Source organism: Coccinella septempunctata, chromosome 3 (genome assembly GCF_907165205.1).
Source record: "Coccinella septempunctata chromosome 3, icCocSept1.1, whole genome shotgun sequence".
In the NCBI taxonomy this organism is placed as follows: domain Eukaryota; kingdom Metazoa; phylum Arthropoda; class Insecta; order Coleoptera; family Coccinellidae; genus Coccinella; species Coccinella septempunctata.
This window is the reverse complement of record NC_058191.1, coordinates 38137644-38155069: the sequence shown is the minus strand read 5'-3', so window position 1 is coordinate 38155069 and position 17426 is coordinate 38137644. Positions and strand designations below refer to the sequence as shown.

Below are 17426 nucleotides of genomic sequence, written 5' to 3'. Positions count from 1 at the left end.
ACACATGCTATAATTATTGTTTGCTGTTAAAAATTGTAATGCTCTATATCAAAAGAATATATATATCCCAGAATCTATCCTCCTGATTTCACTCGAATTTTGCAAAACCCTTGGAAACGTTTGTTCAAAGCGAAGTATAAGTTTTCAAATCATTCAAATTCCTATTTTTGAATATATTTAAATCCTCTGGGAACAGAGCAGGAATGGTTAGTCAAGTATCTGAATGGGTCACCGCTCTGCTTATGCATTTGATCAATCTTGCGAAAGCTTTCTTAATGAACAACAAATGAGAAATATCCTACGCATTGCTATCGGATTACTAATCCTACCAATGATTCTCAACCGTTGATTATTCAAGGAGGAAAATACCCAGTTAGCAATGAACACTTCCCATATCATTTTTATCGCCTAGTGGTCACTCTTTATCATCGGCCACAAAGATTGCAACTATGTTTCTGTTCCTGAAGACTTGAATTAAATCCACTCAAAGGTGTTCTCGAAACATGTGAGTTCAATAACAATTTCTTCCATGATTTTTCGTCAAATATTCCATCTTTGTAGGACCTGGGTGAAATTCGTACTGTTCTCAATACTATTCACCAGGGAAATAATAGCATTTCTTCACCAGGAATACAGGGATGGATATACAAATTGTTCGACGAACGACAGTGAACCAATCGTCTTCAAGGGTATAGACTTAAAACAATTTAGGGGTGAGTTTCCATAATCATGAAAAAAATTATTAGAAATTACATTGCACACAAAATTAAGGTTGTACATGCCATAAAAAGGCTGCTCCTTTTCAATGAACATGTTTTTAAGACCTTTTAATTATTGAGATGTATTATTATCATTGCTTTTAACAAGTGTATACATTTTTGTAGAATCCCAGAAGAGATTCTATGATATTACAGACGACCAGTATATTTGTGATTTAGGAGATGATAGGAATTGCGATTCGTGGTGGACACTTGATGACTGGAAGAGAGTAAGTTCCATCAGAAATGGAATGACCGAAGTTCTGATGGATGAAAGATGGCAAGGTAATAAACTGAATGTGAAATTTAACTGAGAATTGGAAGATTTTCGCCAACATGAGTATTTAACCAGGACACGCGTTTCGATATCAAGTAACATCTTCAAGTGCGTTAACGTAGACTGAATTAATTGGTACCAAAGAAGATCGCTTTAAAAATTTTCATCAATCTCTAATCATATATTGCGAATTGTATCCATGGTAATCTTCTATATGATATTGCAGAATTGAAAGTGCAACAGCTTGAAGATAAATTCCAAAACGGTACTGAAAAATACACCAAATTATTCAGCGCAGATGATAAAACTATCGTGGTTCCGATTTCTTGGAGTATCTCGAAGGATGCCGAATTTCTATTTTGTTCGGAAGAGATAATTCAAGTGTCACATTGTGCGAAGATAAGCTTCTTAAGAGGAATTCAGTTGCAGATGACCGGATTTGTTAATGGAAAAATTGAAACCCTAGTGAGTATGAATAATTATTTTTTCAAATGGTGTGTAGCTATACTGATCAGAACATTAGTTATGATACATTCACTAGAAGTTAAATTGGAAATTCAAGAGAAGAGAATGTTTAGAATCTGAAATGTTACAAAATGGAAATAATGGGTGCAGAATATTTAGAAAATGCAAAACATTTCAGGTAAAGATAATAGATCATCGCTGTAACAGCTGTGATAAATATCCAGACTTCAACATTCAGTATGTGATAGGTTGAGACCTATTACAAGTGTTATTTTAAACCAAGAATCTTCTTTTACATCATCATCATCATTGCAGTATCCCGTTACCGAGAATAAATCTACATAAAGACTGAAAAAGGGTGCGATCACACTTATAATTTCTTAGGGCTACTTGCGACTGTGTGCCCTCCTGTTACTGAAGAGACCCAGCCACGATCTAAAGATCCTTCCACACACTCTGGGCATGGATGCCACCAACCAGATCTGGCCGCCGCTGTATTCTCCTCGAGTCTCCATTATAACTGTGGACCAAAGGCCTCCACTGTGATCTGTCTAACACTAGTTGTTACCAGTTATGATTGGCATTAACTGATTTTAAGGATTGATGCAGTGTAACCTTGAACCGCTTGTACTGGCCTCCTGGTTTCCGAGCTCCCTCTGTGAATTCGTCATACAGAGCTATTTTGGGGAGTCTTGTGTCTTGCATCCTCAGAATGTGGCCGCTCCATCTGAGTCGGGACCTCGTTACCTGAGTCTCAATTGTTATACAACTCACGCGCTGCAAGACTTCTGCATTTGAAACTTTGTGGAACCATCTGATGTGCATTATTTGTCTTAGATCACGTTGTTGCGTTTGTTCAAGCTGTTCAATATGACGCCTGTAGGGCGTCCAGCTTTCGCTTCCGTAAAGAAGCGTTTGGAGGACCACTGCTTTGTAAACAGCTGTCTTGGTCTTCAGATTGAGCTCGTGATTTTGAAACACTCTGTCCTTCAGCTTCTAGAATGCCGAATCGATACGGTTTTGTATTTCCGTGCCCAGGTTAGCCCTAGTATTTATGAAGCTTCCCAAGTATTTGAACTGCTCGACCTGTTCTAGAGTTTCATCCTCCAGGCTGATATCTGCTTGAAGGCTTTCTGGCGACTTAACAGGATTTGGTATTGTCAATATTGAGTCTTAGGCCTAAAGCTTCCTACATATGTTAATAGGTGTCCAACATTATCTGCAGATCTTCTGAGCTGCTAGCCATAAGTGCGCGTATTATCGTCTGCATATTGAAGCTCCGTGATGAACTTTTTACGCGTTTTTGCTGTGAGGTGCTTCAGGTTGAATAGGCCTCCATTAAAACTGAATCTTAATCCAATACCTCTTACAGGCATACTCATGTCAGCAATTATCGAGACAGCTATGCCATTTAAAGATCTCTATAATCAAATAGAAACAAAACATTGTCTGTTTCTTCATAGGGCATAGCTAATAGGTACCTGAATATGAATGTTGATGAGTTACACAGTTCTTTCTTCTTTAGAGTGTTTTCATACATAAGATGACATTATGTTTATGGGTTGAGTTAAGACTTCACAAGACTGTGTGTGTGTAAGCAGCTTATTTATAACGATTTTCGATAAATTAGATGATGAGAATGATTCAAAGTTTCGAGTACCATGATCTTCAATATTTTTTCTCAACTAAGACCCAATGAAAGTAACATAATAGGCCACCAATTTCCGTTCAAAAAGAAAATCATTAGACCTTCTCCTAATAGTCTTCAATTTGTTTTTCAGGCGAACGAAACAAACTGGGTAGATGGAAAATGGCGAAGTTTCCTCTGGTCCATAGAAAAAGGAAGATTTAAATTCAAACAGTACGTCAACAATGCCACAAAATTCGAAATCAACTACCCAGTACCTTACGATGTAACCTTGAAACATCTATTTGGTCATTCCACAGGTCCGAAAGATTTCGTAAAAATTCACAACTGTAAGTACATCATCCCCAATCCCACTCGAATATAAAAGAGTATAAAATTTTTTTTATAATTTTCAAGATAATTTCCTGCGGACACAAAAAGCCGGGTTCCACCAAATTGGTAGACCGTTTCACATGAAACGAGGCAGTGTTTGTATCACGATGTACGTCACCATGTGTAAAACCTGTAAGATGATTTTTATGATGTCTGAGAAGGAAGTAGCCAATGTGCAGATGGCAGAGGAGGTGAGTTGACTTGAACAATCGTGAATAAACTAGGACAGAGTCTGTGGATCATTTTTTCATTCTTCTAACACCCAATTTTGGTGATCCCACAATCACACTATGTTGCAGTGTCTGGATAGCTGTGCATCTCCTGTCATCTACTTACCAATTATCTGGAACGTTTACAATAGTTTTGGCTGATACGAATATTCCCTTCACTAGCAGAAATAATTTTTGGAAGTTCAGGATGCGTTGTCTTGGACTTCTTCTTCTTGTTTTTTTAGCCTCAAAAAAGTGCTAATTTGGCTAACTCTTTCCGTATCTCAGATATCCTCAGTCATTCTTCAAAAAGTTGCTTTTTATACATACTCTTATTTCTAAGTTCGTTGAATTCATCTTATTCAAGGTAAATAATTATTTTCAGGGAACTTGGAAGAATATTAGAATCAATGTAACCGGTTCGAAAAACCGCTATGAACAACTTTACGTTCTAAACATTGGCAATAACTATGCCAATAGGGAGAAGAACTATTGGGCCTTGGACTTCGTGAAATTATGTTCAGGTAAGGTGAAAATACTTAGGGAAATAATTTGATGATTATTTTATCTGCTTACATTAATTTAAAGGGTGTATGTGTACCATCAGACATGGTATAGAATCCCAGTCTTACCAGAATGTATGTAAGGAATCTTCTTCTATTTTTATTTATTTTTTATTGTTTTGTTCTGACATTGTGATGATTGAGATGAATGTATGTAGATATAAGAAAAAAATCATGACATGAACACAATTCTTTTGTGACGCACTAGATTGTCCTTTGAAGAACGTTTTTGTTGAATTTTTCAGATTATCGAATAAGAACATTATGTTAATGTATTAACCTCTTAATTCTTTTCAGCTGTGAGGTTCATAGCATTACCTGGGTTTTACGCATGCGAACATCCTGAGCCGTTTACACAGAAAAAATGTTGCGATTCATTTGAGAGTGGTTTTTCAAAATTATGTTCTGGATCTAGTCCTCATTGCGTTTTCATTGATCGAAGTGTGGATTTTTTTCGAATAATCTCCTTCAACAATGACACTATATCGTTCATTTATAAAAACAATAACGACTCAAAGGAAGTAAGGAAGGATAATCCGTCTATATCATTCGCGTGTTCAAAGAATTATGTATTTGGGACAGGAAAAGCATTCATCGGGAAGGCAAGAAGTTTACAAAAATGTACATTGTGGCCAGACTATTTTTGTGGCTCCATCAATTTATCTATGAACGAGATGGACGAACCACATCAACCCTTTCTCATTGACTGCAAATGTACTTTTTTCAATGTGAGTAGCTCAATAAAATACCAGTCAACAATAGCGATTTATGATCGCTCCTAACAGTCGGTTTCGCTAACTGCAGAAATTGTTGCAGGTAGATGAAAAAAAAAATTCTCATTTGCAATTATACCTTAGAGACTCGTTTGCGGAATATGAAGGTGAGTTCATTTTTTTTTATTTTTCGATGGTTCTGAGTCAATTCATTCCTCTATTTATGCATAAAGACGTGTATTTCATTTTCTGGACAATTGTATATCAGAAAAATTACCTACAATTTAATGCAGTCAATTTATTTTATAGTTGTAGATCCTCCTCGTAACTTGGCAGTCAAGTGTATCGTTGGTAAAAATGATATTTCCATAAAATGGTCACATCCATTCGTTGGCGAAACATATGTAAAAGGATTTAAAATAAACATGATCCTATCAGATCACACCCAGACAAAACTGAAGCAGTATTCTTCGTATTACTACATCAAGAAACCAAAAAAAGAGTATTGGTTCTCGATTGTGAGTTATTCGTTAATCTCCAGCTTAAGATTTCAAAAATAGGATATTTAAACTGAAATAAACTCAAAATCTAAATCAATATAAATTCGAGAAATGCTATACCTACTAGTCACAGTCTCCGTTTTAACTCCTTTCTTTAATTTCCAGGATAAATACACGTACGAGTCCTGTTCTAACTACTTCATTCAAGTGAGAACAGTTAGAAACACAGGACTTGGTTTTGCTTCAACACAAACAATTACCACAGGACCATTTTTGCCGAGTGTTGAAATTGAGAAACTGGAACGTTCAGAAAACGTCACTTTTTCTATTAGATCTCTGCACAGTACGAAAAAATGCCATAAAAGTCACGTGGACTTTGCAAAATTCATTATAATCTTGGAATCTATAGGGGGAAACCAGAGTGCATCCAAAGAAATGCGGGGATTGGAAGAAATACTGAACAAGAAATTCAATGGCACTTATCGTATATTAAAGAAATACAAAATGGAGAATTCCACGGCCAAATCGAAGTTTGAAATTTTTCTAGGAGATCTGGAGGTACTGGAAATTACAGACTCTGGATCCAAATATGAACTTTTGAATTATACAGCGAATTTTGAGGAAGAAAATCATCTGATTATACTGGAAGTTGTAACTTACAGAAGAAATGTAAAACATTATGAGCACATATTCTATTTTGGTGGATCAAATGGATCATCCGACTACAGTATTATGATTTGGATCATCGCTATACCCCCAATATTGATAGGATTACTAGCGGTATTTTTCACGTGAGTTAGTTTCTCTTTATTTATCTCTCATCTTGCATAGTAGAATCTTTCCAAATTACAATATTTTATTCTTTTCTATCAATGATACAAGTATTAATCAATATTATTAAATCCATCAGGTACTGTTGGTGTTATATCTGTAGAAAGCGTAAGAGAAAAGTTATCGAGAGCACAAGAAGACCGAGAACTATCGAGAATATCTATTTTTTGGGTGAGTATTGGGAATGTAAAGGGGGGATATTTTTTTAATTCTCCTCATCTTCAGGTGATAGAGTCCAACTCCTGGACAAAAAACTGTCTATCACAAAACAAGATGGAGGTTTGGACACAGGTTGTGAAACTCTTGTTAGTATAGATTCCATTATCAATAAAACGATGCTTTTTTCAAGATGTGCATGATGTGGCAATCCTGCATGAAAATACACTAATCCCCAAATTCGAAATCATATAATTTTGCTCCTCGCATTACTTATAATGAAAAGATATTATTGAAGAATTTTCTTCAAATAGTTGAAATTATTAATTTTTACACAGTATATGCGGATAAAAAAAAATGTTTCATAAAAAGAAGAATCATTGTGTAATGATTTTCATTGAATTCTTATCAAAATTGGTCCATACCGAGGGTTTTCTAGAATCTTCCAACAAATTCTATGCACTCCATATCCGAGGACAGTCATAGAACATCCTGATTATCAGACAGAGTAGCAAATAGGTCATTTTAGGGGGGTCTAACCCCTTGCTCATTTTTGACTCAAAAAATCGAGATTTTCGAAATCGAGTTTTTATGCTCGGGTGGAAGCCTAGACAACGCTGATTATATAACCGGAAATCCCAATAGGATCAGACGTATATAACAGGAGATATCGGAGATTGAAATTTGCAATTTTTGAAAAAATGCCATTTTGAAGATGAAAATCTAAACGAAGAGAGATAGGCTTCTGCAAATGGTTGCAATAGATTCAGCGTATACGAAAACCTATATTTTCATACCAAACTCCCCAATATCTGACACTGTTTAAGAGAAAATATTTTTTTTTGTTTTTCCACTTTTCATTTTCGAGTTGACTTCGAAGAGCTCTCTGGAGTGCAATTCTCTATTGAATCATCAACTGTTTGGTTTTCTAGAATCTTCAAAACAAATTCTATGCACTCCATATCCGAGGACAGTCATAGAGCATCCTGATTATCAGACAGAGTAGCAAATGGGTCATTTTAGGGGGGTCTAACCCCTTGCTCATTTTTGACCCAAAAAATCGAGATTTTCGAAATCGAGTTTTTCTGCTCGGGTGGAAGCCTAGGCAACGCTGATTATATAACCGGAAATCCCAATAGGATCAGACGTATATAACAGGAGATATCGGAGATTGAAATTTGCAATTTTTGAAAAAATGCCATTTTGAGGATGAAAATCTAAACGAAGAGAGATAGGCTTCTGCAAATGGTTGCAATAGATTCAGCGTATTCGAAAACCTATATTTTCATACCAAACTCCCCAATATCTGACACTGTTTGAGAGAAAATAATTTTTTTTGTTTTTCCACTTTTCATTTTCGAGTTGACTTCGAAGAGCTCTCTGGAGTGCAATTCTCTATTGAATGATTAACTGTTTGGTTTTCTAAAATCTTCAAAACAAATTCTATGCACTCCATATCCGAGGACAGTCATAGAACATCCTGATTATCAGACAGAGTAGCAAATAGGTCATTTTAGGGGGGTCTAACCCCTTGCTCATTTTTGACCCAAAAAATCGAGATTTTCGAAATCGAGTTTTTGTGCTCGGGTGGAAGCCTAGGCAACGCTGATTATATAACCGGAAATCCCAATAGGATCAGACGTATATAACAGGAGATATCGGAGATTGAAATTTGCAATTTTTGAAAAAATGCCATTTTGAAGATGAAAATCTAAACGAAGTTAGATAGACTTCTGCAAATGGTTGCAATAGATTCAGCGTATTCGAAGACCTATATTTTCATACCAAACTCCCCAATATCTGACACTGTTTAAGAGAAAATAATTTTTTTTGTTTTTCCACTTTTCATTTTCGAGTTGACTTCGAAGAGCTCTCTGGTGTGCAATTCTCTATTGAATCATCAACTGTTTGGTTTTCTAGAATCTTCAAAACAAATTCTATGCACTCCATATCCTAAGCCAGTAATAGAACACCCTGATTTTCAGACAGAGTAGCAAATAGGTCATTTTAGGGGGGTCTAACCCCTTGCTCATTTTTGACCCAAAAAATCGAGATTTTCGAAATCGAGTTTTTGTGCTCGGGTGGAAGCCTAGGCAACGCTGATTATATAACCGGAAATCCCAATAGGATCAGACGTATATAACAGGAGATATCGGAGATTGAAATTTGCAATTTTTGAAAAAATGCCATTTTGAAGATGAAAATCTAAACGAAGGGAGATAGGCTTCCGCAAATGGCTGCAATAGATTCAGCGTATTCGAAAACCTATATTTTCATACCAAACTCTCCAATATCTGACACTGTTTGAGAGAAAATAATTTTTTTTGTTTTTCCACTTTTCATTTTCGAGTTGACTTCGAAGAGCTCTCTGGAGTGCAATTCTCTATTGAATCATCAACTGTTTGGTTTTCTAGAATCTTCGAAACAAATTCTATGCACTCCATATCCTAAGCCAGTAATAGAACACCCTGATTTTCAGACAGAGTAGCAAATAGGTCATTTTAGGGGGGTCTAACCCCTTGCACATTTTTGACCCAAAAAATCGAGATTTTCGAAATCGAGTTTTTGTGCTAGAGTGAAAGCCTTGGCAATGCTGATTATAAAACCGGAAATCCCAATTGGATCAGACGAATATAACAGGAGATATCGCAGATTGAAATTTGCAATTTTTGAAAAAATGCCATTTTGAAGATGAAAATCTAAACGAAGAGAGATAGGCTTCTGCCAATAGTTGCAACAGATTCAGCGTATTCGAAAACCTATATTTTCATACCAAACTCCTCAATATCTGACACTGTTTAAGAGAAAATAATTTTTTTTGTTTTTCCACTTTTCATTTTCGAGTTGACTTCGAAGAGCTCTCTGGAGTGCAATTCTCTATTGAATCATCAACTGTTTGGTTTTCTAGAATCTTCAAAACAAATTCTATGTACTCCATATCCTAAGCCAGTAATAGAACACCCTGATTTTCAGACAGAGTAGCAAATAGGTCATTTTAGGGGGGTCTAACCCCTTGCTCATTTTTGACCCAAAAAATCGAGATTTTCGAAATCGAGTTTTTGTGCTCGGGTGGAAGCCTAGGCAACGCTGATTATATAACCGGAAATCCCAATAGGATCAGACGTATATAACAGGAGATATCGGAGATTGAAATTTGCAATTTTTGAAAAAATGCCATTTTGAGGATGAAAATCTAAACGAAGAGAGATAGGCTTCTGCAAATGGTTGCAATAGATTCAGCGTATTCGAAAACCTATATTTTCATACCAAACTCCCCAATATCTGACACTGTTTGAGAGAAAATAATTTTTTTTGTTTTTCCACTTTTCATTTTCGAGTTGACTTCGAAGAGCTCTCTGGAGTGCAATTCTCTATTGAATGATTAACTGTTTGGTTTTCTAAAATCTTCAAAACAAATTCTATGCACTCCATATCCGAGGACAGTCATAGAACATCCTGATTATCAGACAGAGTAGCAAATAGGTCATTTTAGGGGGGTCTAACCCCTTGCTCATTTTTGACCCAAAAAATCGAGATTTTCGAAATCGAGTTTTTGTGCTCGGGTGGAAGCCTAGGCAACGCTGATTATATAACCGGAAATCCCAATAGGATCAGACGTATATAACAGGAGATATCGGAGATTGAAATTTGCAATTTTTGAAAAAATGCCATTTTGAAGATGAAAATCTAAACGAAGTTAGATAGACTTCTGCAAATGGTTGCAATAGATTCAGCGTATTCGAAGACCTATATTTTCATACCAAACTCCCCAATATCTGACACTGTTTAAGAGAAAATAATTTTTTTTGTTTTTCCACTTTTCATTTTCGAGTTGACTTCGAAGAGCTCTCTGGTGTGCAATTCTCTATTGAATCATCAACTGTTTGGTTTTCTAGAATCTTCAAAACAAATTCTATGCACTCCATATCCTAAGCCAGTAATAGAACACCCTGATTTTCAGACAGAGTAGCAAATAGGTCATTTTAGGGGGGTCTAACCCCTTGCTCATTTTTGACCCAAAAAATCGAGATTTTCGAAATCGAGTTTTTGTGCTCGGGTGGAAGCCTAGGCAACGCTGATTATATAACCGGAAATCCCAATAGGATCAGACGTATATAACAGGAGATATCGGAGATTGAAATTTGCAATTTTTGAAAAAATGCCATTTTGAAGATGAAAATCTAAACGAAGGGAGATAGGCTTCCGCAAATGGCTGCAATAGATTCAGCGTATTCGAAAACCTATATTTTCATACCAAACTCTCCAATATCTGACACTGTTTGAGAGAAAATAATTTTTTTTGTTTTTCCACTTTTCATTTTCGAGTTGACTTCGAAGAGCTCTCTGGAGTGCAATTCTCTATTGAATCATCAACTGTTTGGTTTTCTAGAATCTTCGAAACAAATTCTATGCACTCCATATCCTAAGCCAGTAATAGAACACCCTGATTTTCAGACAGAGTAGCAAATAGGTCATTTTAGGGGGGTCTAACCCCTTGCACATTTTTGACCCAAAAAATCGAGATTTTCGAAATCGAGTTTTTGTGCTAGAGTGAAAGCCTTGGCAATGCTGATTATAAAACCGGAAATCCCAATTGGATCAGACGAATATAACAGGAGATATCGCAGATTGAAATTTGCAATTTTTGAAAAAATGCCATTTTGAAGATGAAAATCTAAACGAAGAGAGATAGGCTTCTGCCAATAGTTGCAACAGATTCAGCGTATTCGAAAACCTATATTTTCATACCAAACTCCTCAATATCTGACACTGTTTAAGAGAAAATAATTTTTTTTGTTTTTCCACTTTTCATTTTCGAGTTGACTTCGAAGAGCTCTCTGGAGTGCAATTCTCTATTGAATCATCAACTGTTTGGTTTTCTAGAATCTTCAAAACAAATTCTATGTACTCCATATCCTAAGCCAGTAATAGAACACCCTGATTTTCAGACAGAGTAGCAAATAGGTCATTTTAGGGGGGTCTAACCCCTTGCTCATTTTTGACCCAAAAAATCGAGATTTTCGAAATCGAGTTTTTGTGCTCGGGTGGAAGCCTAGGCAACGCTGATTATATAACCGGAAATCCCAATAGGATCAGACGTATATAACAGGAGGTATCGGAGATTGAAATTTGCAATTTTTGAAAAAATGCCATTTTGAAAATGAAAATCTAAACGAAGAGAGATAGGCTTCTGCAAATAGTTGCAATAGATTCAGCGTATTCGAAAACCTATATTTTCATACCAAACTCCCCAATATCTGACACTGTTTAAGAGAAAATAATTTTTTTTGTTTTTCCACTTTTCATTTTCGAGTTGACTTCGAAGAGCTCTCTGGAGTGCAATTCTCTATTGAATCATCAACTGTTTGGTTTTCTAGAATCTTCAAAACAAATTCTATGTACTCCATATCCTAAGCCAGTAATAGAACACCCTGATTTTCAGACAGAGTAGCAAATAGGTCATTTTAGGGGGGTCTAACCCCTTGCTCATTTTTGACCCAAAAAATCGAGATTTTCGAAATCGTGTTTGTGTGCAAGAGTGAAAGCCTTGGCAATGCTGATTATAAAACCGGAAATCCCAATTGGATCAGACGAATATAACAGGAGATATCGCAGATTGAAATTTGCAATTTTTGAAAAAATGCCATTTTGAAGATGAAAATCTGAACGAAGAGAGATAGGCTTCCGCAAATGGCTGCAATAGATTCAGCGTATTCCAAAACCTATATTTTCATACCAAACTTTCCAATATCTGACACTGTTTAAGAGAAAATAATTTTTTTTGTTTTTCCATTTTTCATTTTCGAGTTGACTTCGAAGAGCTCTCTGGAGTGAAATTCTCTATTGAATCATCAACTGTTTGGTTTTCTAGAATCTTCGAAACAAATTCCATGCACTCCATATCCGAGGACAGTTGTAGAACATCCGGATTTTCAGTCAGAGTAGAAAATAGGTCATTTTAGGGGGGTCTAACCCCTTGCTCATTTTTGACCCAAAAATTCGAGATTTTCGAAATCGAGTTTTTGTGCTAGGGTGGAAGCTTAGGCAACGTTGATTATGTAACCGTAAATCCCAATTGGATCAGACGAATATAACAGGAGATATAGCAGATTCAAAATTGCAATTTTTGAAAAAATGCCATTTCCTAGATGAAAATCTCAACGAACGGAGATAGGCTTTCGAAACTCACAATAAATTCAGCATGTTCGAAAACCCATATTTTTATACCAAAATTTCAAATATCTGACCCAATTCATTGGAAAATAATTTTTTTTGCACTTTTCATTTTCGAATTAACTTCGAAGAGCTCTCTGGAGTGCAATTCTCCATTGAATCATGAACTGTTTGGTTTTCCCTCGCTTCGTACTTATGACTCATTTCTACAGACAGTATTTTTTAATTGTCACGCTCACTCTCTAGGTTCATCATCCCCATTTTACACATTTCCAGAAGGAACTAGAAGGGAAAAAAAGTGCAAATTCCGATTCCAAACCTGTCAGAATTGCCGACTTCGAAAAATACTTGAAAATGGCGATATCAAACAAAGAACTGACTACGCAATTCGAGGTGAGTGATATAAATGAGAAAAATTTCAATATTTATCCATATAAAATCTAGAAATCCAAAAATATTGATATTTTAGTCTCTTCCAAAGAACCTTACTAAACCTTGTGAAATAGGGCAACTGGAATGCAACAGACCGAAAAATCGTTTCAAAGATATCATACCATGTAAGTTATTCAATTTCGAAGATATCGAATTTTGTCCTGATTCGAATTTGCAGATGATCACACAAGAGTAAAACTCCAAATGACAAAAAACAGAGAAGGAAGTGATTATATCAATGCCAGCTTCATCATGGTGAGTTCAGGAACTTTTCCATAAGTCATAAATTCAGTCATAAACTTTTTAGGGTTTTCACTCCCAATCTCTGAAACAAAATCAATTAAAAATGAAATCAACGATTTTAATTGATTTTGTTTCAGAGATTGGGAGTGAAAACCCTAAAAAGTTTATGAAGAGATGCAAAATCCTCCCAAAATAAATTTCAATCGATATCATAAATTCAGGTTTTTTTTTAGGGACACAAGAACAAAAAATCTTACATCGCTGCGCAAGGTCCAAAATCTCTTACTATCAACGATTTCTGGCGTATGATTTGGCAAGAAAACGTGAGGAATATAATAATGCTAGTCAATTTGACAGAAGAGGGCGTGAAAAAAGTTGAGAAGTACTGGCCGAATCCAAATGAAGATTTTCAGTTCGGAGAAGTACATATCTTCCACGATTATTCTGAAATATTAGCAGACTACGAAATACGAGGTTTCAGGCTAGTGTGTGGTGGAAGCGAAAGAAAGGTCTGTTCATTTCACTCAATGAAAAAATGAAAAAAAATCAAAATGTTTTATTTTTTATTGAAAATATTTTCGAATAGGTCTACCAATATCACTTTAAAAATTGGCCAGATGATGGTGTTCCAATTCCTTTTCAATCTTTAGTAACTTTCATTAGGAAAACTCTGGAAATTCACACAAAATCACCCACACTGGTTCACTGTTGGTGAGTAGAGATCTATTGACTTAAAATGTTTGAGAATGATTATTTTATTTTCTCTGTTTTCAGTTCTGGAATATCGGCAACTGGTGTATTCATCTTATGTCACATATGTTTGGGAATGGCACATGAGGATGGAATAATAGACGTTTTCAAAGTTGCTAAACAGCTCAGGGAGCAACGGGTCAACATGATTCACAATTTAACGCAGTATAAACTGGCCCATTTATTGATTCTCGAAGGTTTGGCAGGATTGCAAGCCGTCATTTCATGTAACGATGACATCGATAAACTTGTTGCAAAATTGACCGGTCCTGAGGAATTGAAACTCCAGATGGTATATTTGGAGGATCTCTCCTGGCAATACAGGTCACTCTTCGAAGATTCGCATTATGCTGGATCGTATAAGGTCTATATGGAGAAGAATAAAGTAGCAGACATTTTTCCAGGTAAAGTATTCACAGGGTATACTTTCGGATTTTCTTCTAACCATGCCCAGGATGTCTTAATTCAAATGCCAATAAGATAATATAATCGCAATCTGTGCCTTCCTGTTCCTGGTGTGACCTCCTGGGCCCTGGGGGCTATGCTCCCTCTTCAAGAACTTGGGAGAAATATTTTTTAGAATATTCACTTCTAGAAGAGGTTGCACTTTTAGAATCTGTATCACATTTAGATCTACCATCATTATTCTTAGAGATACGCGTTTCTGAACTTTACCTTGGAAGAATCCCCAAAAAGATGGAAGAGTTAAAGAATCGTGAGGACCGAACGGTTACACCGAGCTTGATCGAATTCTGAGATTTATTACTAGAAGAGTTGCTATTTCAGAATATGTATCACGTTTAAATCTACGACGAATTTTCTGGAAGATAAATTACTCCAAAGTTTACCTTTGATGAATTCCCAAAAAGTTGGGCTCAGCTAAGACTTCCTCAAGGCCGAACGGTTTTGCCGAAATGGATTAAGTTCTCAGATTTAATACTTGAAGAACTGCTCTTTCAGAATATGTATCACATTTAGATCAACGATAATTATCTTGGAGGAAAAACTACTCGAAAGATAACCTTCGAAAAATACCCAAAAAGTTGGGTTCATTACATAACTTTAAATAGACACTGCAAGCTCTTCTCATTTCCTTCGTCAAATTTCGTTGTCCCACCCTGTATCTTGCTTTTCCAAATGATACTCAGCTTTTACGAGAAAAATGAGGAAGTTTCATTTTGGTAGATGCTATAGGAGCTGTAGAATTGGATAAATATCCAGAGAAGGATGAGAGTTCTGGCTACATCAACGCGGTCAAGGTGGATGGATACCAGTTTAGCCAGAGATACATTGTCACACAACAACCTATGCCAAATACTTTAAACGACTTCTGGAGAATGGTAGTTCAGCATGAAGTCAATGTGATTATCTCCTTGAATGATATCAATTTAAAAGATAAGGTGAGATGAATTTTTCCTCATAGTATCGTGAATTTAATTTAATCGAAATCAACGTATACAAAGGGCTCATTGCTATAATGGTTATGTTTTCTTCTCAGAAATCGTGTACCATATGGCCATGTGAAGATAATCCAGTCATTTCACCAGTGGATTTCATCATATTGAAACATCATTCTACTGTTAAGAACGAAAACTATGAAGTGATTGAAATGCTTGTGATGGTGCAGGGGAAAAAGGTGGGTCAACAAGAATATTTGATTGTGATTTGCATTTCGTATAGAAATTCATTTCTATATATATACCTTGCTATTTAGACGCAGAAAATGGAAGAGCTGTCCACTTGTTCACCAATTGTTGCTTATTTTTTTATCATTTATCAATACTTAATTCTGACTGTAAAGAATACGATTCAATCACATCATATACCTCTGAAACACTGCTCATGAAGTTTTCTCGCAGAAAAAATCGATGAAAGTAACGATAGCATCACTCAAAGGATGGAAATCGAAAGCTTTGCTACCAGAGAGTCCACAGCATTTCTTGAAATTCTGTGGATTTGTGGATTCAATCACCAGACAACTGAAGAACACTGTTGTGACATGCTAGTAAGTGAAAATACTAATTGAAAAACTTAGCACAAATCGATGAGGATGTGCAGGCTGAAGAAATATACATCCTATGTACAATGTATCGTTCCAAAAATTAGAGAATAAAGTTATAAGTCTTAATGAACTGGTTTATTGACAATTCCTCAAGACTGATGGCTTTATTCTTTAAGAACTGAACCATGTTACAGCTTAATGGAAATAAAAATTTATAAGCCCTAGCATAATATCGGCGAATATTTTTGATTGATATTTTTTAAATTCGTTAATAATTGCAGCGATGGTTGCCTTGCATCAGGAGTATATGTAGCAACCTCATACTTGATTGATATGATAAAAGTGCAAAAGAGCTTCGATATTTGTAACATCATCAGGTCGATAAGAAGAGATAGAAAACAGTTTATAACTGGAGAAGTAAGTTGTGCCCCAATTTCTTCATAACCTAGTTTTGTTCAGAGAGAAACCGAAAATTTGGCGAATTCTGATTTGGTTTATACTTTCCAACAGTTGCTTCTTCATCAAAACTGTGTCCAAAGCTTGGAACATGGATGCATGGAGGGAATGGTCATTGCAGTGATACGAACGCATTTTTTGTTTCCACACATACGATACTGTCCAGTGCGACACTAAGGCAGTGGCGTTACATGGAAAAATGTACATATTTCCCATCTGTATTCGCATTAAAAATTGATGTCACCACAATGTCTGAGCCTACCTTCTCAACTGAGACTGGTGACACTAAGCAACTCACTTTCCCCAGTCTTTTTTCTTCTTCTTAGTGTGCCATCTCCGTCAATAGTTAGATATCCGTTAGTCTTTGGATAACAACAAATGTTTATTTTCCTTTCCATGTATTCATGTTTCGAAGTCCAAAGTATCAGTCCTTGTAAGATTGTAATTTTAACGTTTTTTTTTTCAGAAGCAACTGGCTTTTCTTTATGAAATCGCAGCCACATATATAAAAGGATATCAGGATTATGCGAATTTTGGAGCTTGCAGTCAAGTCTGTTACAACATTTATGATTACATAGTTTGGAATGATTCCGATGATATTGTGGAAAATTCTTGAAAAATAAAAAATATTATCGAAAGATGTATCTTATTTTCTGCCTTTATGTAAAAATAGGAAATTTTGAACAGATCTATAAAGTTTCATTTCCTCTGTGAATCGGTATCTTTCAAGAAACTGTATAAATTGTTCAATCGTTGATAGGGATCAATTGGGCCCAAATATCCAGACTGACAATCGATTGGTTTAAGGAGGATCAATGAAAATGACCTGTCAACTTGACAGAACTAGTTTTCGAGTTTTTTCTATTGAAAAAACAAT

At 35.8% G+C, this 17426-nt stretch overlaps 1 protein-coding gene across 4 annotated transcripts; it reads left to right on the top strand.

The window, feature by feature from the left end:
* Positions 1–363: 363 nt before the first annotated feature.
* On the top strand, positions 364–17187 carry LOC123309916. 4 transcript variants are annotated; one of them, XM_044893224.1, is made up of 24 exons: positions 364–505; positions 562–713; positions 885–1043; positions 1262–1500; positions 3282–3477; positions 3545–3711; positions 4115–4253; positions 4590–5020; positions 5109–5172; positions 5315–5523; positions 5671–6296; positions 6416–6507; positions 6562–6641; positions 12913–13059; positions 13136–13223; positions 13277–13353; positions 13575–13850; positions 13928–14052; positions 14116–14495; positions 15277–15491; positions 15590–15727; positions 15951–16096; positions 16375–16510; positions 17016–17187. In XM_044893224.1, coding segments are annotated over exons 1-24 (4434 nt in total). In that variant the 5' UTR covers positions 364–503; the 3' UTR covers positions 17166–17187. The 4 variants fall into 4 exon arrangements, with proteins under 4 accessions (XP_044749159.1, XP_044749161.1, XP_044749158.1 ...); XM_044893226.1 differs by having other exon boundaries at positions 5097–5172; positions 12943–13059; XM_044893223.1 differs by having other exon boundaries at positions 5097–5172.
* Positions 17188–17426: the final 239 nt, after the last annotated feature.